General features: G+C 40.3%; 1 protein-coding gene across 19 annotated transcripts in view; it reads right to left on the bottom strand.

Annotated features, from left to right (window-relative positions):
- The window catches only part of TRIM2 (tripartite motif containing 2), a 117,782-nt gene that overhangs the window by 18,316 nt on the left and 78,408 nt on the right, over positions 1–21,058 (bottom strand). For 18 of the 19 annotated variants that reach the window (XM_027801663.2, XM_027801666.2, XM_027801659.2 and 15 more), the window contains 4 exons: positions 19,951–20,188; positions 13,471–13,622; positions 12,598–12,778; positions 8,803–9,526 (listed from right to left, as the gene is read on the bottom strand). In XM_027801663.2, coding sequence (XP_027657464.1) covers positions 8,803–9,526; positions 12,598–12,778; positions 13,471–13,622; positions 19,951–20,188 — 1,295 coding nt within the window. Of the gene's footprint in view, positions 1–8,802; positions 9,527–12,597; positions 12,779–13,470; positions 13,623–19,188; positions 19,241–19,950; positions 20,189–21,058 lie in introns of those variants that run through there. The other variant, XM_027801670.2, reaches the window with a different exon arrangement.

Genomic DNA, 21,058 nt, shown 5'->3' with positions numbered 1-21,058 from the left:
ATCTCCTCAGTGAAGTCACAAAGCTGAGATGAAACATATTGGTGATCACTTTGGATGGGGCCATTCCAAGACAGGGAAGTTTTCTGTTCACTCATACACAGTTCTCAATCATAGGCTTTAAAAATTCCCTTCAAAGAGAAACTCAGGTGAAGAACTGGTTCTGAATGACTGGGACATGTGGGCCAACGAAGAACACCACCTGGAGATGGAATGCTCCCGCAAGGACCTTGGATGGTTCCAATAAAGCAGCGTACACACAGAGAGGTCCCACTTTTACCCAGGACAAATACAACAGTGATTTACATAGCACTGTTAAGTCTTTTCCTCAGTGGCTTAAGGGGATAAGGAACTGTAAGATGTAAAATTTTCACAAGAGTTCATTAAATTTAGGTGCTTCATTACTTAAGATGTTTGTTTTGAGATGTTCCAAGGAGAGTCACACAGCAAACCGTTGTCTTTAAGAGATCAGTTGTAAAGTAGCTGGTCCAAATTACACCTGGAGCACAGGAACAGTATCCAAATTCCTGCTTTGTTTGTAAAGAAGGCTCAGGGGTCTTTAGACAAGACTGCAGTTATGATCTTGGACCTCAAGGTTATTCATGATGAATGAATAAATTCTGAAACAAAAATATTCTGTAAGCTGCTCTCTCCAAGACTTGGATACAGTGCTATTTTTCCTAGGGAAGTATTTTTACAAGAATTCACTGGCTGCATATGAGACGTTAATTGGTTTCAATATATGGTTTTAACTGAAAAAAACTTTTATTTTTATTTTAGTCAGTCCAAAATATCCTGGAGCTCAATGATTAAAACTGTTCTTACTGTGATGCCCAATATAAAACATATATATTTGCTCTAATTTGCATTTAACTTTCATTAGGGATGTGTATGTGTCGCAGCACTATCCAAACTAGCCAGCTGCAACAAGGCTTTTACCATCCCATCCCAGGTTAACTTCCATAAGCAGCTCCCACACCTTGCCCCAGCACAGCCACCAACCCCCCACAAGGCTTCAACAGTTCATCTGCTGTCCAGGATGTCTCTTCAGCCTCTTCAGGCCAGGCCACCCTGCTTCATGCCTCTGCTGCATCCAGGGTCTTCCTTCTCCAGGCTCCTCTTACCAGCCAGCCTCTCCTCATCCAGGCCCCTTGCTTCTCCCAGGGCCTCTCCTTGTCTCTCCTACATCTGGGGCACTCTCTCTCCTCCCTCTGCTTCTTCCAGGCCTCTCTTCCTCCAGTGCTTTCTCTTCACCCAGTCCCTTCCCTCCCCTCCCTCCCCCTTAGAGCTATTTATCTACTCAGCAGAACCAGCCACAGCTGCACCTTATCCACATCAGCCAGCCCACCGCCCCTGAAGCCACAGCTGTATATTATTAATGTTAATTAACCCAGCTTCATTCCTTTACAATTCCTTTACATGTATGCTAGTTACAACCCTTCTTTCTGCTGCGGTGATGGCTATGGGATGCGTATTTCCTGTCACTGGCTAACAAGTAACATTCAATTCCTCTGTGCTTGGTGTTGCAAGCAAGTCCCTTTGTTTCAAGGCTTGTTTTCTTGAACTCCATATGCTCCGTCCTCTAAACAAGGCAAATACTTCTCAATTTTTATACTGCAAGGGGAAAGTACATGCTCTGGGAACAGTGAGTTACCAATTACGTTACCCACACTTGAGCCATTTCTGTGTATTCTTTTAACGAGCAATGCCTGAGGGATGCATGCAGTGATTTTTTTTCCACCATATGCTGATGATAAGTTTCCTTTTTGCCTTTTAGCCAAAGAGAATGGATGAAAAGGGAGAAGCATTCCTTTTACTACTGAGAGTAAAGGGAAAACATTTGTTAGCAAAGAAGAGGCATAAGCTAGAGCATCTGGAACCAACTAGCACAAGCTTTATGGAATGTATGCTCTTTACCCTTAGAAAAATGTTCTTGAAAGTCAAGGAATTTTATTTTTAGAGATAAGAGAGACCTACATAAAGAGTTACTCAGAGAGTTCAGTGGAACCTTGTAAACATACATCAAAGGCAAAATAGAAGAAATTACCCAGGAATGCCATAGTCACCTTTCACAGAAAGTTTAAGAAATAGTAATTTATCAGTATAGTGTGCAGATGAAACTCAGCTCCATGCAACGTCCTTGCACGTAGCACTTTGCAGCTATTAAACCCATCATGTAGGTCCTAATTTGCACATAGGCCTTTATATAGTCCCCTCTGCAGTGGCACAAATTTCTCTGACAAAGAAAGCGGAGGTTAGTGAAACACAGCTTACTTCCTAACTTATGTTCAAGAGGAAAACAGGTAACTTTGAACTTTCTGATTTGAATAATTCACTATGCCAGCAAAGCTCTGGATCCAAGCACAGTCAGTGGCAGCAGTTCAGATGACAAGAGGAATGCTTGTAGTAAAGTTGCAGTTAAAAAAAAAGCTGGAAAAGCAGGCTCCTGCAACTGCCTAATACCAAAGGATGATAGCTCCTGCCTGTAAACAGAGATTCCCGTCTTATAGATGTACCTTCCTGAAAGAGAGTCTTCAGCAAAATTTTTACTGCAAGATACCGCCCCCGGTATCAAGGCACCCCATGCTTTGCCTTCTCATCTCTCAGCCACTGGCAGTCACCCATCTCTCCTTAGCCGAAGGAGGCACCGACATGTCAAATACACAGGGCTGGAACCAGAGGACGGTTGTGGGATCCTCATTCCAGTGTTTCCCAAGCAGCCTGGTTCAGAGGTGAAAGCCTGCGTCTTTCGTGCCTTTCTGCCCAGCCCTAAGGCCCTCCTGGGCTCAGCTACTGCGCGGCACAGAGGAGGAAAAGACAGAGATTTTACTGCAACTTCTCTGGCAAGCTCCTGGAGACTGTGAGATGGCAGCAGAGTTTTCAAAAGGGGAAGGCTGAACAGTTATTAGGCAGCAGGTCTATGGCCTGTGGAATAGCTCCTTTTATACCATCTCCATATACAGATAATAAACAATGAGATTTGCCTTAGACTTATCTAATTCCTACTGGTATTACTGAATGTAGCCTGCACAAACCAATTAATTTAGCTTTGAAGATACGCTTTCAACAAAAGAGTATCCATTTGCAGCTCAAGACAATCTAGCATACATATAATGCTTCATAATTTCTTCTTTTATTCTTGCACAACAGAGGCCAGATTGAATTTCACCAAAAAGAAGCAAGAACAAAATTTAAAGCCCATTAACATCACAGGAGAAGTTAAAAATCACGTCATGTAACTGCAATAAGAATCTGCTCTGAAAGTGCTGGGCATCTGGACAAACCTGTTGTACAATGTACATTTTTCATGCTTATAGTAATAGAAGGAGTGTTTTTTGCTTTGTAAGTTTTACTAATATGAATAATAACCTCCCTGCTTGCTAACCTAGATTTACCAGCTTCCTAAAACACAAAGAAAAACTGTGTCACTGGCCCCAGCAGGAAGGGAATGGATTCAGAGATACAAAAACCCTGCAGAAAGATTACAGATTAATGGGGAGACTTCAGAGGTTGCAAGTAGCCACAACCTGTTGTGTAAGTACCACTCCTTTCCTGACTACAACACTTAGAATACTTCTTTTTGGACTGTTCTTTACATGGTGCTGAAAAAAAAGGATAAAACTAAACAGCGTGGAAAGGTCTACGCACATACTGCATAGACAGGTATCATGGAGTTGTTTTTCTTGTTCCATAGCTTGTTTCTTTTTTCCTCAGAGTTCCAAAAGATATTTCATCAAATCTTACACGTTATGAGGATGTGATGCTCTCAGATACAACTTCAACACAAAAGGCTGTGTAGTAAAACTGCACTGAATCAGATTGTTAACAAGCTATGTGCGTATGGTAAAATAAATGTCAGTGTTTCTAATCCAAGTTCCCATGCAAATGTACATTTTAAGATCAATCATTCTGTTGGATGAAGGCACACAATGTTTGTAACCTTTAAAGAGGAATGACTAATTCAGTCGGAACTCTGGCAGATAGTCCCTGACTACTGGGGGCTATCCCCTATTGGGCTGTTTTGTATTAATTAGCTTTACACAGCATCTGTCCCTCAGAGCTTGGCCAGGACCACCTCAAAGCCTTGCTTCTGCAGCAGAGCCCCTGCTGCCACAGCTAGGTATGCACAAATCCTAGAGGCAGGTGCATCTCAGAAGCAGTTCATTACTGGAACAGCAGCAAAAACCTGAATGACATGAGTTGGACCAAGACCAGGTCTCTGTTGTCAGGACATCAGACCCATGCTGGGGATTTTGCCAGCAATGTGATGTCACAGTTCTTCACCCCCTGTCCGGTACAGGTACGATTGCAAAACTATGCCATGTAGACCTGGGCAAATTTCACACTGGCTATCGCAAACCCATAAAGAGTTCATCACAAGCCTCAAAGGGATGTGAGCTGACGAACTGGAAAATGAAATTCTATTTCCCCATTACTAGGCATTCCTATTTCTACAGAAATATAAATTCTGTATAGAAAACATCTTGCTATTTCACACTACTTATTAATGGGGTTTTTCCAGAGTTCTGAAACAAAGGATGAAGAGCAACTGATGAAAGCGCATCAGAGGGGCCTCTGCAATCCAATGCAGAGTTTCAGGCAGAGGCCTTCAGAGAAAATTAAAGAAACACTTCATCAAGAATCAGAATCCCTTTGCTCCCCCTAAGCCTGCCTTTAAACTGCACTGAAGCTATTTTTACACAGGCCTTGCTCATGAGTTTTTATGTGGAGTAAGTTCACAATAAGGCTCCTATTTGCTTTCAGCATTGGTAACAGACCAGAAGACAACATCAACACCTAGTAAGGAGGCTGACAGAAGGCCCTTTTTAAAAAAAAAAAAGTATCAGAGTGAATTACATACATCAAATGTACCAGCTAAACTTAGATGCTCAGTTACATGACTGAACAGACAACTAAACACCGTCTGAGGAAAATGAAAATTGAACTTTCTAGCAGAGAGCCAAGTCCCCATCTGGCTGTATCTGATGCCAATCCCAAGTATAAATAAACGAAGAGAAAAAGCAGTTGAAGTGGGAAATTGCAGCACTGCTGCTAAAAAGCTTCAAAGAACCCAGTCACGAAAAGTGCCGGAAAAGAAAAAATACCAAGGCATACGGCACAGCTTGGCAGAGCTAGAGCACAAGGTGGGGTCCTGGACAAAGCAGCTAACTGGTGCACCCATGGCTCTTAACCCTCCTTTGGAGGACATGGAAGAGATTTACCAGGAAAGGTGGAATTGGCTGACACTGTGAGCATCCCTCCCCTCCATCTACCTCTGCTCAGCATGGGTCTAAGGCACAAAAGCAGGGTAACGGAAAAGAGCCTTCCCTTTCACTTCGGTGCTTCCTACCACTTGTACAGGCAGCAAAAACCATCACACAACAATTATTTTCTGGGTATCATATGCACATTCTTGTTTTCATTTGTATAAACTAAGTACATTTTACACAGATACTGCATGGACACACTCTCAGAGATCACGCCTGTTTAAAAAAAAATTAAAAAAGGTTGAGGATATAAATGGTTGAGAGAGAAGAGGAGAAAGCAAGAAATACTCTGTTCTTGTAAATAATAAATTACATGAATGTATGAATGTGCAGTCAATAGCTTGACCTTAAAAATGTCTGAATAGAACCACATGTCATTTTAAAAGCCATGAATAACACAGAATTGGCAACAGATACAACACACAATTCCCCATGAATGAAAGCACTTAACTGTACTAATGTTGTATTAATGCTATCTCTGTTAATACTAGCACAAGAACAATCTTCTGCTAGCAGCTGATCAATTTACTTGTGTATAAAAGCCCCTATATTAGCATATATATAATAGCATATTCCATATACTTGGATGCCCATAGGAATATTACAGTATGGTTCTCCAACACAGCTGTACAAACTTCTGGCAGCCCAAATATATATATATAAAAAAAAAAAATATCCAGATTTGGCCAGGGCTATCAGAAGAACTCAACAATGGGTTCAAAATAGAGCTACATAGTCGTGTTGGAAAACAATGATAAACTTTATTTTACATTACCTCATCAACACATGAGCCAAACCTTAACTTTTTGAAGTGAGCTGAAACTGGAACTAAACGAACTCTTGAATCCATGAAGGCAATCCCTGTGAAAATGTCAGAAGTTTTACCTGTCTTCATTAATTTTGCATATTTTGGAATAGTGTAAAAAGCTAGAGCATTACAGCTGTGATGGCTTAAGAGACCTTTCAGGCGATGCATACATAAGCCCACAGAAGCCCAGAGGGACATCTCTATGTCCGGTCATTCCGTGAAATGGGTGGCTGAGGACTGAACACGTAATATGATGAAGTATTACTCTCAGCTCAGTTTTTCAATAAAATAGCAATCCATATATCCCAAATGTGGACACTCCTGAGAGGTTTTATCAAGCAAAAACTCTTGAGGCATGTGTAGCTCTTGTTCTAATTCTTTTCTTTTCTTTTTTTGGGAGGGGTTAGAATGGGGAAGAAGGGGAGGAGGCAGAACTCCAAAGTAAAGCACACAGTCATGGTCGCATCACAACAGAAAGAAAGGGCCTTGCACTTTTTGGAAAACATTTAAGAATTCTAGAGTTTATGGTGTGTTGGTGAGAATAGTTCTAAAAAAATGATAAAATCCATCAAACACCAGCACCAAAACCCAAACCAGAGCCATACCACTATTTGATAGTCAGGCTAGAAACTGCTCACTAGAAGCAGGGATACAGAAGCAGAAATCACAAGCTGAAATTACTTTAATGCATACCAAAAGCATTGTAATAGGAATATTAACTGTTTTTTAAATCATTTCCGGAGGTTGGTTTGTTTGGGTTTTTTTAAGTATTTAGCTCTACAATTTCCACACCAGGACAAATTGATGCTTGATATAGGTGAACAAGAGGGCTTAGCATCCAGTGAGGGTGTCAGCCACAACGGGTAAAGGCCTCCCCTGTTACTCACAGGCACAGTGTTCCGTGCAAGCTTTCCCACCCGGCTCCTAGCTGCTACAGACCCACGGCCTCTTCCTGCTGCATCTATCCATGCAAACCCTTCTCTGTCTAGCACAGAACACATCACAGCTGTTCCAGAACAGATTAGAGAGATATTTTCTTTCTAGACACCGTTCAGACATTATTAACAGTTTTGTTTAACCCTGTCTCAGAAAGGACCAAATAACGAGCTAGGCTACATTTATACACACCCTCTGCCACTGTTACCAGTACCAGCTGTGAAACTGAATTTGGAAAGAGCCACGGGTCCCCCTGTACTTCAGCAGGAGCCTGAGGCTGATCGCTCTGCCCCACGCAAGGGCTTCTCTCCCCATGCAATTGCTAACAGGGGCTCTGCCAGTGGTGACGACAGCAATAGCTTTTGCAACCAAGAACACCCTCCTGCTAGAGGAAGGGCTATGTCTGGGTACTCATTTAACAAAGGTCGCCTACCAGCTTGGGAAGATAAACCACAGTTACTGCCATGTAGGGCTGGCTTGACTTCAGGATGAACTGTTCTACATCATATTTCTAACTTTTGACTCGGCAGTCACCATAAAATTTAGCTTTAGTTACAGCAAAGCTGGATATAATTGCCTTTGTAAAAAAATGCTGCAAGTTGTTATATTTCTGGGGTCATTCTCTTCCTAGGAAATGCACTGGCCATCTGGGAGAGCTGGTCATTTTATGTGTGGCTTCATCCAAAGCCACATTGTACTGCCCTATTCGGCAAGCAAAGCATTCAGCATGCTTGCTGAATACGTTTTCTGATACAAAACCTTTACATTATTGCATGTACTCTCTATCAACACAAGGAATCTATTAGAAATAAAGACAGATAGGGAATCAGATGGACAGGGTTAACCAACTGACAAATGGTGTCCAGATGAATTTTCAATAGAATTACTAAAAAAAAACCCCCAGGATTAACCACCATCCATTCTCTGCTACAAAGGGGAAAGCCACCTTGCTAACTGGTTGTCAAACTTGCTAACACGTACTGCTGAAATCCTGGCTTGTACCTATTAAGAATTAACTTGCTTTTTTCTTCAGCTGTGCAAAGTGAAAAGTATTTTCTAACTATAGGAGCAGACATTATACAAATACAATACCACATTGTACAGACCTTCCAAATTATGAATCATCATTATTATTATATAGCTTAAAACCAGAGTACATCAAAAGACCTGAAAGAAAATCACAGTAAATGATACCAAGATGTTATATTTTTACCAATCATTAGAAGTCCACAGATTTATAGGTAACATTACGCTTTATAAAGAACCAAAAGTATTTAGATACTGGGGGGAAAAGGCAAATAAAGGAAATTGTAATTTTGCCCTATGCCGACATAATGAAATAACTATGTATCACAACAGGATTTAGGCTATATAGTTCCAGGTTAATTAATTAGATTGATCTTTAGGGCAATAGTTTTGGAGAAGGAGTCGTCCTACTTCCCTTCTTGCCATGCAACCTTTTAAAGAAGCAATGTAACCTAATCTGAGGCATTGATCTTATTTTCATTTTATGGTGCCCAAGAGAATACAGAAGAGGTGGTAAAATATTTCATCCCAAATCAAATGTATCCATTTCTCAACCCAAAATACCAATTAAATATTTGCTGCAAACAGAATTTCTGAATTACTTGCTTTTAAAATTTACATATGAACGGAAGTCAAAAGGCCTGAAGGTATTAGCAGGTTGCTCTGCTTACATGTTTAACCTTACAGTAAATCAGCTTGTAGATTTTTTCACCTAGTTTCTCTGCACTGTTTTTAATTATGTCAATAGGTAGCGGACAAGTCACCTACCTACTCTGAAGATCAAATCATCTTCAATGGGATTCTCTTTTCTTTTGCCAGTGCTGTACATGCTTGCAGGTCTTTTCACAGCTTTCTGCTTCACATGACCACTGCCAGGAGATTTAACACGCCTCTTAACCCCTTCAGTGGTAGGGGACACATCTGCTGATCTCACCACTTTCAGTTTGAATGGGCTGCCCTTGATATGTTGGTCATAAAGTCTGAGTGACAAAGTGAAGTCCCCTTCTTTCTGAACAGTATACAAAAATTCGTAAGTGCCGTTTTTATTGTCAAGTATTTCTCCATCTGCTACACTCCCATCAGGCGTGCTCAGTTCAGCAGTGAGGTACGCGTTCCCAGATTTACAGAGCTCCCCATCTTTGTCCTTCGTTGTGATGGTAACGGACATGGGCTGTCCAATCACTGTTTGCCTCAGTCCCTCACCTGTGGCCACCGTTTCGGAGGCAACAGCATTGGTGGTTAAAATAGTCCCCAGATTGTGAATGGACTTCTTCAGGCCTTCAGTTTCCACAATGAAGTCCAACTGATCGTTCTCACGGGGCTGCAACGGGAAGTCCCGCTCAGCCAGTTCATTCAGCTTGTCACTCATTTGCTTCTTCACCAGCAGAACTTCGGTTTCAGTGCCATGGTTGAGGGCTTGGGCGGTGAAGTTGCTGCAACTTTTAATGCTTTCTTGTCCTTCAAGTAAGGTATCCAGCTGTGTCTGGAGGACCTGTGTGCATTACCAAACACTAGATTAGCGTCATCTTACAAGAACTATCCTGGTAAGATTTATCATGCTTTATATCTGAAGGCCTTTGTAGAAACCCGATTGATAGTGCTTTATTTTAGAGTTTATTTGAAAGCTTCATTTTAGAAAAATTACCGCACTGATCCCTGACGCGTTCATGGAATATCATGCTGCAACACAAAAAATAGGTACCCTGTACAAAAAAAACCCGCAAACATAGAAGCTTGAACCCTGCTCCATTTAACTCTCAGCACTCACAGTTAATGAGATAGTTTCTGGGAATTGAGCTGTGTACACAGAGGAAGAGATATTTTGGAGTCATCTGGCCCATTAATAAGGGAGGCTGCAAGAAACTTGAAATTATTTCTTCACAACCAAGGGAAACCTTGGGTTACTCCACTATGGCGACAGACCAAGATGCATATCATCCTGGGGAAAAGTGTGATTCCTATCTAAGCAAGTGCAGAAAGGAAAAGTCTCCCCAGAAGAAGTAGGTAAATTGATGCCCCATTTCAGCAGGCAGGAAAGCAAAACCTAAAGGATGGATTGTGGATATTGGGAAGAACTGGGTTGAGTAGCCTGAAATTCTGGTGGGCAGCAAGTAGCTACTCTATATTTAAGACTGAGAAAGACCTTTTATTACAGGCTCAGTTCTGGCCCTTGGTCTAAAATCCTTAAAACAGTATTGACCTCAAAATTGTTAAGTGTGGGCTGGGAAGAAGGCTAACTTTTTTTTTTTTTTTTTGTAACCAGTTTTGCAATGAATTGGAAAAAGGATCCCTGAATTATAACAGCCTAGCAGAGAAATTCATGACAGTCAAGAAAGCCCAAAAATTCCAGCTACCCCACATACTCTCCACTGATGAAATCTCCAAACCAAAGTACCCAGTCACACATGTGGTATGTTTTTCCCACAAAGAACTGTGAGGACACAGACATTACTGTGGATCAGAGAAGTTACTTTGTTGACCAGCACTGTAAAGTAAGTATTTTCAAAACATTTCAATTGATTTTAAAGTAAACTTAGAGACTGGGTATATTTATTGCTATGAGATACTCTTCCCTTGCTGAGACGCATAATGTCATGACATTGCATTCTCTGGCGTTTTTCTTCTGAACTGTACAAAGCTTTTCACCCACTGGAAAAAATCCTGGCTGATGAATTACTGACGAGGGAAAGTGATAACAACAGAAAATCTTTTGCAGGCAAAACAGAAGGAACAAATTTCAAGACTACACTGAAATGTCAAGTTATCTGTTTTTATAAGCATCTTTAGAACTCTCGGGGTTCAACACAAGGCATTTCTAATCTGCTTTCTCTTCATTCAAGGACATAAGTAGTTAAACAGATAGCATAGCTCATGAAGTCCCAGGATGACAAAAACTCCTATGCTTGGGATAACAAACTACAGAATGAGGAGGAAGACAATTTGCAGCTATGTTTTAAAACCATTATTTTCTCAATACAGTTTTCTTTCACTACAAAGATGGAAAATTTTCAATCCTACCACACACAACCAATATTTAAAATGTATTTAGAGCATTTTACACAAGGCCTCTTTCAGTCCACTGGACAACTGAAATTGAATCACCAACTTCCTTTCAGTAAAGTGTAGCCCTTTCATTTTTTTCAGTTTTGCAAAGTACATCATCAGAATGATGGAATATTTGGGTTTGAATTATTTTGCAGGAGTACTATTGATTCAGAAGTAAAATCCAGTTTCAATTGCTCTTTTTTTATACAAACAAGGGAGATGTCTCTTTTACTGCTTATGTGCAGCTTTTGTAAAAATTTGGTTGTCTAATGCCCAAGAGTTTTAAAACTATTTTAAATCCCTTTAAACAACAATAAGATAATATAACATCATAGTCCATCTTCTGTGAATTTTGTACACACCCTGAGTATATTTGCTTGCTACGAAAATAAGTTTTTGTGACATCTTGGATACATTTAGATAAATCTGGCATCTAAGTCCAAATTTTTGATGCTAAAAGCTCCTCAGCTGCTGCTTAGCTCTGCAGATGACTAAATTCTGTGACCCAAGGGTTTTGGGCTCCCTGCACGTCTTGTGCACATGTTAGTATTACTCCATTTTCACAGGCTCAGCAGTTCAGTACCTTCCTAATGGTGAAGCCTGTTCCAGACCCAGAAACGCACCGTTCTTCCACTTCAGACATCTGGAGATGCTCAAGCTGCTCAGTAATTGCAGAGAATGCCCAAAGATGCCAATATTATCAGGCACTCTTGAAACTCCAGTTGTTGATGCTACTTTCTTTTAAAGGCTACCTTTGAGGGAAGAAAGCTTTCTTTTGTATAAAACAAACAACTGATGCCCAGGAAGACAAGAACTAAATTCTTTAATTTGCCTGATTCAGACTTACTAATCCCCAACAAAAACTCTACCCACCAGGCTACAGGCTTTTATTTGTAAAAGTGCAGATTTCTGTATTCTTCTTCGGAAGCTTAGTCTACAATATAGGGGGAAAAACAGAAGATTAAATAATCCAGGTAGGAAGTAAAAGAGTGGATAGACCTCTGGAATCTATTGCTCTCTGCATTCCCCTGAGAAAATAAGGTCTCCCTTCAGGTGTTCCAACCAGTGACATCTACTATGAAATATGTTACCAGGCATTTGAAAGGAAAACAGCGCTTTAAAGTGAAACAGTAAGCCTGCTCAGTTCTTTGAGAGAAATGTTGGCCTGTATCTTCATTGGGGACTTCATAGGATTGCTGCCCAAGGATTTCAGACTTTGCTTTGATGTTCTTATTGTCATCTGCACATCAGCATGTTGGTTTTAAGCAGATACCTGCTTAGTGTGTTGGCCATTTCAGATCCTCACATACCATGCACCAAGGGCTACCTGCCCATACAGCGCCTGGATTCCATTTCTAAGGCTGGGCACCCACAAGCCAGGCTCTGCAGCACTTGATTTCAGGAAAAAGTTCTCCTCTGGATCTCAGACACAATTTGTCAAACTGGCATCCTGCATCATTTCTAAAAACCGGCTGATTAAATTAATAGCTTTTCATTGAAACAAAACATGCATCTTACTTTGTGTTTAAGGCCATAATTCACTTCCAGTTCCATAAGCAGCACGCTCTTTCGCACATTTAAAGTCTTCTGGAGTTCATCAAAAGTGGAATGAATGTCATCTACAATGCTAGCCTTTTGGTTGGTTAACTGGTGTATGATTTCAGATATAAAATGAAGTGCTGAGTCGATCTCTGGAAGCCTGAGGGAGGGATTAAATTACAAAGATTGCTGTTTCAAAAGTCATTAAACATTGGCCCTTGCCCTGGTATTTTTTGATGAAGCCATCTCATCAGCAGGCTGTCTTTAAACTCAGTCATTTCCCAGAAGTAAGTTTATTGCTTTTATAACCACACAGTGGTTTTGGTCTGATAAAATAAGGCTAAGCCAGGGCCCTCCCTTGTGGAAAGCCATTAGACTTCAAGCACTTCCAACAACGAGGCCTCAGACCCTCTGTCTTTTATGCAAATGTGACTACTCAGGAAGATATAACTAGATCTTCCTCATTATTTCTTTTTTTTCTTTTTTTTTTTTTTTAGCCTTTCTGCCACTTTAGTGTTTGTACTAGTCTCTTAAGCATCCAGTATTATTTATTTATCATGAAATTCATGACTGGCTAGTACTTTTCTCAACTTTTTAAGCCACTTCCTTGGAGGACACTTACATTTCTAATGGCCTCTGTTTTGTGAAAGACAGATAGGAATCTTTTGCTTTTTCCTCTAAACCCTCAGTGCATCACACTCAATGGATTTTTTTTTTCCTTATGCTAGCCTCACTATCCCTCTTTTCTAGGTAAAGGTCCATGGCACCAGCACATTAAAACATCTACCCAAAGTAACACTGGAAGCCAGTGGTAGAACAGAAAATGGAAAATAATCAGTGGAGTTTCTATACCTTTTGTTGACAGCATCCAACTGGACTTGGAGGGAAGCCTTGTGCTGCTCCACCACATCTTTCAGCGGTACCGTGGGATGCTCTGCATGTTCTCCCTCCGTACACTCCCGGCACATGGCTGTTTCACAGGACTGGCAGTAAAACTCCATCACCTGGAAAAACGCACAATGCTGAATTCAAACATGGCACCAGTAACTTCACTCAAAGCACATCTTACTGGGCCTTGAACTCATGTTTGTATCCAATCTCTGAGACAAAGTTTCTCCTTTCTTAGACAGCAATAGCTGTATATAAATGTATAAATGTATAAATGTATAAAAGATGGCTGTTATTCTTATATATTTATATCAAAATGCCAGTTTAAATGCATTTTATTCTATCAGAAAGTGTCTGAACAGCAGCCTGGGAAACGGAATGCTGGCCTTCAAGGCTGGCCCCATCATCTTTATACTGTGTAACAGTAAGTTTTGGTGTCTCTCTCAATTAATCCATTAAACAACTCACAAAACCAGGGCATTCAAGTCCCCTCACTAACTCAATCCTTAGTGTCCCCAGAGGATCAGCCAAAGAAAGTGTAAACTTAGGCTGGTTTTCATTAACAGGGCCACCTGCAGAGCATGAACTCGATGGAGCTCACCAAACAGCATTTTTATTTGCTCGAGAAAAACACCCTGAATGAACCAACGTGCTGCAGCGAAAAATCTCCATATCCCATTACTAATCCCTTAAAACCATCAAAACCTCATATCTGAGATTCTACTAAGACTGCTGATCTACACTTGAAAGAGGAGGAGATTGTTTCAACCTGTTACGTACCCAGTAAGATGCTGTCTGGAGATAAAAAAAGATCTTTACATGTAATAAATATCCCAAATTCTGAATATAATCACGAAGGGAAAGAAACAGAAAAGTGCCATGCCCCAATCATATGTTAGCCAAAATAATGCACATATATGCAAATTTGGCATAAGGCTTTCTTTTACAGTGAGGAAGTCCTTGGGCACAAAGTATTTTAGGCTTATTAAAAGTATATAGGGAAGCTCATAGTATATGCTTCAAAGCAAGATTTTGGCAGCTCTCTTGCATTCAGAACATAGCATCAGAATCTTTTAACAACTCAGCTGATGCTTCTGGCACTTAGAACTCTTGCACAGAGACAGTTGTGCTGGAGATAATGGTTAACAACAAGATGGTTGTGTAGAACCGCCTGTTTTCAGGTGAGCAAAGGGATCTGTAATAGCATTGCACACAGTAGCTGGCTGCTCCAAGACATCTTGAGAATTAGGAGGGGGGAGTAAGAACGATGATTTGCATGATATTAGTATTAATAGGGATTTTCCTCTGATAAGCTCATTTCTGTCTTATTCCCATTCTTTCCTCTTATCTCATTTCACAAGATGTGCGATTCACACGCCATGAGGGTTTAGGTATTTGTTGGCCATTTGTGTAACCCACTTCAGAGAAAATCTAAAAGCTGTTCCAAATAAAATGTGTAAGATCAAATATATCACAAGGAAAAAAAAGTATACCTTCTAAACAATGACACCCCCCATCAAAACTACTCTAGTCACTGTGAGTTTAGCAGTCTCACAGTTGTAGATCCTCTGAGGCCTGACAGTTACTTTGGTAGGCACTAAGATGTGATGCAATCTTGCAACACATACAGGAAATTAATTAAACGGAGTTTAGGATTTAAATTCTTTTCAAAGGCTTCAGAAATCTGCAACCAGAAACAAGCAACAAGAACAATATTTTATTAGGAAGTTCTTAAGTCTTTTTCTATGGTCAAAAAATGTCATTTCTTTTGAAGGAGTGCCAAATGTTCATCTTTCTGCCTCTTCATAATTTAATGCTTTGGTTCAAGATATTTTACCATGTCCTTATTCCGTATTTTTATCTTTGGACACAATGATCAGAATAATTTAATATTTCTGTTTGTTACTGAACACGTCGTGATCATTATATTTGCAGCAACATATACAAGAAAGAAAACATCGCATTGGTGTAATAAAGTTTAGCCTAATCAATGTTCTTCATCTCCGTTCAAGCACCAGAGAATCACATAAGCCAGAATGGTAATAGCAAGCAGACCACAAAGACCTAATGTATATGTCTGCATAGAAATAGTCTTCTTTGCCTCGGTCAAATTCAAAACGTTTTGAGTGAAGCAGCTTTCATTTCCCATAAAAATCTTTGGATTGTGCCATAGCTGAAGGAGAAATATTAATTAATAAATATTAATACAATTCAGGCTGCAAGTGCCTAGATAAGCCTAATTTCCAAAGATTTTGTCTAGCATTTCTTAATCGGGTAAGATGAATTTTTAACTACAGACAGACATGTATTACTGGCTTTTCCTCTCTCCCCGCCATGCCCAGCATGGGCATCATGTTTTGTGACATTCCCAGAAAGCATTTCATGATAACAGGTTTGCTTTACAAAACATCTCAGAAAAAACCCGACATTTGCCCAACTCCCGCCTTTCCAAACTGAAGAGAGCTCCAGGGCAGAATATACTATGGCATCCAACACTGGCTTCAGCTGTATTTCCATGGAAGTCAATGAACACATTGCCATCACCATTAATGAAATGAGTTAATACCCACTGGTTCTGAAATCCCATGTGCTAACTCCCACCTTAAACCAGAGCAGCATATTTCAGCACAATGATCTAATTGAAGACCCACGCATATATTCAGTACTCTAGTATAACTGAATTTACAGGAACTTTTTAATTTGCATAATCAAGGATGCAGGTACTTCTGAATCAGATTTCACAAAGCCAAAGCACATGAATTCCAGCCCTTCAAAGTTCAGGTCTTGAGAAAAAGGCTCTCACCAATCACAAGCCCCTCTTCTCTAAAATCACATTTGAAAAATCAATATTGTTCATTCTCTGCTTTCTCTTTGTTTGAATTAACATAGCAGACCAGAGAAAAAGGATGAGTCTGCTCTTTGCCAACCTTCTTCCTCATCTCATCCACATGCTTAATTCCTCTGTCCCAGGGCTAGATGTACCTTAGCTTTGTATGTTTTGAAGAATGTATGTATGTTTTAGAAGAATATTGGTTTGGATTACCTGAGGGCACTTCCAGATATCTGGTAAAATTTAGAATGTGGGGTTTTGTTCTCCCTAGTAATAGCTTTTGCCTTACACATGCAATAAACCTGAAAGCTATAAGCAAACTTTAAAAAAAAAGTTTTCCAAGAATATCATGACTTAACATGCTTACATACAAGTTAACCACCCAAATCTCTTGTACGACTTCTCAATTCAGTAAGATATGATTGGATCAGTCATGCTATTGCTTCCTAAATGTATTAAATGTTCCTTGTGAGGCAGAATAAAATTTCACCAACAGTGAGCTCAGTTTATTATTTCTAATGCTCATTAATAGTCTGACATCCTGAATGTTTTATTTAGCCTCAATGACACACTGAATATTGTGCAGAGTACAGAAAAAAATATTTATATTTTAATGAAATAGATGAGTAAGTGACATGGTGAAAAGTACAGAGGTGCGGAGAAAAAACAGGGTATAAAATGTAAAAGAATAGGTGCTTTTTATTTTTCCAAGGGAAGCATACAGGCAGTAAGCAACACCTGCACAAGTTCAGGAAATGTTTTTCTAGACAAGATCTTACACCTGTCAAGTTGCCAAACTGTTCTGTGACCTTTTGAGAAAAAGCTGGTCGGAGATAAGGCATGTTTTCTTGTTACAAATGTTTCATTTAATATTGGGTATGCTCTTTTGTTACACTCTATAGGCAGAAAATACACTGCACATGTAAAAGCATGGATCCTAGACTCTGGGCTGGCTTTCACTTAAAATTCAAATAAAACTCAAGCATGGACTTTTCAGGATGGGTGACTGCAAAAAGGCTACACCACTCATTACATATTCTGAAGTAATGGACCTAGAATTTCACAGCCTTCCCTGTACCTACCCCTAAATGATTGCAGATCAGTGCTTCCAAGCCAGGCTGCTTATATCCAACAAGAGCTTCAGGTGTTTAGCAGCTGAGAATAAAGCCAATCTCATTTTAACGTGTAGGTAGAAAATTAGAATCTTCTGTTACATTCAGAAATGCCATTACATATGTGCCCTATTACTCTGATTTAACAAGATTTATGCTCTGTGATGGGTGAACACGAGGAAGCATTTGTTTATACTTCAAGCACAGGAAACCATCTCTTGTGTTAAGATACTACAAGCAAAGTTTCATTTTTCATAAGAACACACACAACAAAGATGCCATGACAGAATGACAGAATGTGCACAGAAGGAATAGGATACACACACACATATGGAAAATGTGAGTGGTGGGAATAAGCAACCGACTGGAAGGCAAAGTATCTAATCTACATGACCTGAGGAAGACTAAGTTACAGGCAGACAGGCAAGCCAATGAGAAAGTATCTGCACATCAGTTTCTATCTGACTTTAATCAGAGAGGTTTAAATCCAGCATGGCTGGAAAGATTCAAAAAAACTTGTTTAAACAGAAACTTATTTCCAAGCTAATAGAAAGAAAATCTGCTAATATTTAAATGAAATACACTTCATGCAAATTTTTCCCTTGATAGTAAAAATACAATGGGCCTGACCCTACCCCAAGAAATGTGTAAAAATTAATGGAGAGAGGATTCAATGCAGAATGACTGCTGGCTCTGTGAAGGCATTCTCCGCTAGCTACCACCTCAATCCTCTTTCCCCCCTGAAGCCCCCAGCAAAGCTGCTAGCAGCCAGGCACTTGCCACACAGTGCCTTCGTGCTGTGTACCCATGAAGCCAACAAAAGCCCATTTCCTCAGTCAGGCCTAAAGTGCCCAGCACCTTGCCCTGCGCACCCTGCCCTTCAGCCAGACCCACCTGGCCAGCCTCCAGCAGCTCTCCCCAAAGCTTATCTCAGCTCCTCCCATCAAAAGGACTAACGTGTGCACTTTAGCTTTTCATTTCCTAGCTCCACAAAGCTTTAAATTGGAGTCACCCTCAGCCTGCCCCCAACCCTCCCAGATACTTACTGAAGCAAGAACATACTCCCATCACACACTACTCAGCATCCTAAAAGGCATGCTATGTTTCAAGGCAAGCCAAGTAAATTTGGTTTAGAGGACTTAGAAATCCACCTTTCCTTAGAAAATGGTTCTCAGAGAGCTACAAGGTGATGTATTTTTAATCGTAGGCAAACCTGTTTTTTCTAAGCACACCCAAAGAATCATCAGCTGATAATGTAAAATGCAAAACAAGTAATACCTTCATTTTTACATTTTTCTGCATTTCACAATCAAATGGATCCTATCACAATTGCTGTGTCAGAAAAGAACTATGGTTCATTTTAAGGAGAACCAATAAAATGCAAAAACCCCCTAGGAATGTATTAATCAGTAGCCACTATACACACATGGGTATAGTACACGTTAAAAAAGTTACACCGGTTATTCATTAATCAGAGTATACAGCAAATCACTTCTACAAGTCCACCTAAATCCAGCAGGTCAGTAAAGGCGATGGAACCAAGCTGTTCCTCTGTAAGAGTAATCACTACCTATCAGCTGAATTGTTACTATACAACCAATATACTGACACCGAGTATCAAATAAAACAGTTCCCAGAACGTTGTTTTAAAATGCTGGCACATATTTCTTGGCTTGCATAGAAGCATAGCATTCAGTTTACAACACAGCACCGCTCAGCTTTGTAATGTGATCTACTTACATGTTTGCATAAGCCTGGCTACGAGACAGGAGCTCATATGCCTACCATGAAGCTGCACAGGTTAACACTGAAAATTGTGAAGTAAGCAGAGTTAGAGCTGTTCTTGCAATAATCTGGGAATATTTATTCCATTGGGGGCTTGCCAATGAATACACCGATATGATTTCGGGGTGTATGTAGGGGGACAATGGGCAAAAGAAGAGTAGGTGGAAGAAAAAACACCAAAGCAGCCTTCAAGGACTGATCTGTGAGATGCACAAAAAACTGCAGATAAACAGAAACTCTGTTTCTAGCCTGTGCTGACCCAAAAGCATCCTGAGCTAGGACACCCTTTTATTTACATGGCTTTTGGTACTGCCTCACTCAGTGTGCAGGTCCATTTACTGCCTAAAGAAGCACACAGGTTCCCACGGCAACAGTTGATTCTACAAGCAAGAGAGCTGTGGAAATCCATCCCAAAGAGTCAAAGGCACAAGGGTCAGCACTTGCAGAACAACAATTTTGACCAAATGTGCTAAAAGACAGTACCGCCCAAGATGACTGGTAAGGTGAAATAATATCCTGACTGCTTTAAGGTGCTCCACTAAAGGCATTTGGGTTAATTTTAAGAATTACTTGTCTTTTATTGGCATATTACAAAATCAAAGGACTAGCGTTATTCCAATTCCCCCACTATCTTTTTATAACAAAATATCCATAACAAACCAGACTAGTCAGTCCATGTCAATACCTGTACATATGACAGGAGTTCATCTCACTTACATTTCCATCATGATTGGGGCAGGAGAGTGGCTTGCCCGCAGCAACAGCAGTGACAGTCTCCAAGATGGAGGACTCTTCAATGCTGTTGTCTGGCGTTCGTTGCAGGACATCCATCAGGTTGGTGATAAAGAAGTTGTTCTGGAGTGCAGAAACCCCTTTCTCTGGCAGAATGGAGGTCTGGCGGCACACGGGGCAAGAAAGGGTTAAGCTATGGGCTGGAATGTAATTCTGTAAGCACCTATGGGGAAGGGAGGTGGAAGGGGAGAGAAAGGCACAGTATCACCAAAGAGGAAAAAAAACCCATTCAGTTTAAGAACTGGTTTGAAATAGTGCTACCCCTACTTAGAAAAAGTAAGGCTTCAGAAGTAAAAGGGGTTATGTGGATATTTTTTTATTATTATTATTTTAAACCTTTTTGCTCTGCCACATGAAAAAAAGATTCAATAAACTGACATCATTAGAAGAGTTACACGCCTTTCTTTGAGATATTTGTACCGAGTGGATCCATGCCTCCAGAAATCTACTGCGTCCTGCTCACAGGATAGTAAAAATGATAAACTATCAGATAAAGTTTGTCAGACATTACGTTATTGCCTCAAGTATTTCAGTTTGTGTCTTTAACTGACCAACCGGTGGCTGACCCTTGTCTTTCCAATATAATCTCCTTTACTAACTTGTATTTGTGGATTTAGTGTTTCAGAGCTAAAACTTGGTCTCAATGAAACCCATGGAAATTTTCCCATTTATTTCAATTAGGAAAATTATTTGGCAATTAGCCAGAATCAACAGAGTTCTCTTTACTACACAGAGAAGCATGTCCTAGGTTATCACAGTTTATGTTAAGGGGAGTTTTGGAGATTTTTGTTTCTGTTCGACTTGGGGGCTGGGGCTGGGTATTGTAGGGGTGTTTAGAGAAAAACTAAATTTTACAGAATATAAGTCTGACACAAAAGTTCTGTGATCAACAATCTGCAGCAGACTGGCCTAGGTGACACTTAGTGCCACTTCTGGCCCTGAAAATCAAGTTAACAGCTGTTGGGCATGCAACATCCAACTGCAACTGGCAATTCAGTATAGTCCCGTAGCAGAACACAGTTCTTAAGTGGAG

Source organism: Falco cherrug, chromosome 1 (genome assembly GCF_023634085.1).
Source record: "Falco cherrug isolate bFalChe1 chromosome 1, bFalChe1.pri, whole genome shotgun sequence".
Taxonomy (NCBI): domain Eukaryota; kingdom Metazoa; phylum Chordata; class Aves; order Falconiformes; family Falconidae; genus Falco; species Falco cherrug.
Note: the sequence above shows the minus strand (reverse complement) of the source record. Positions and strands in the feature narration are given on the sequence as shown.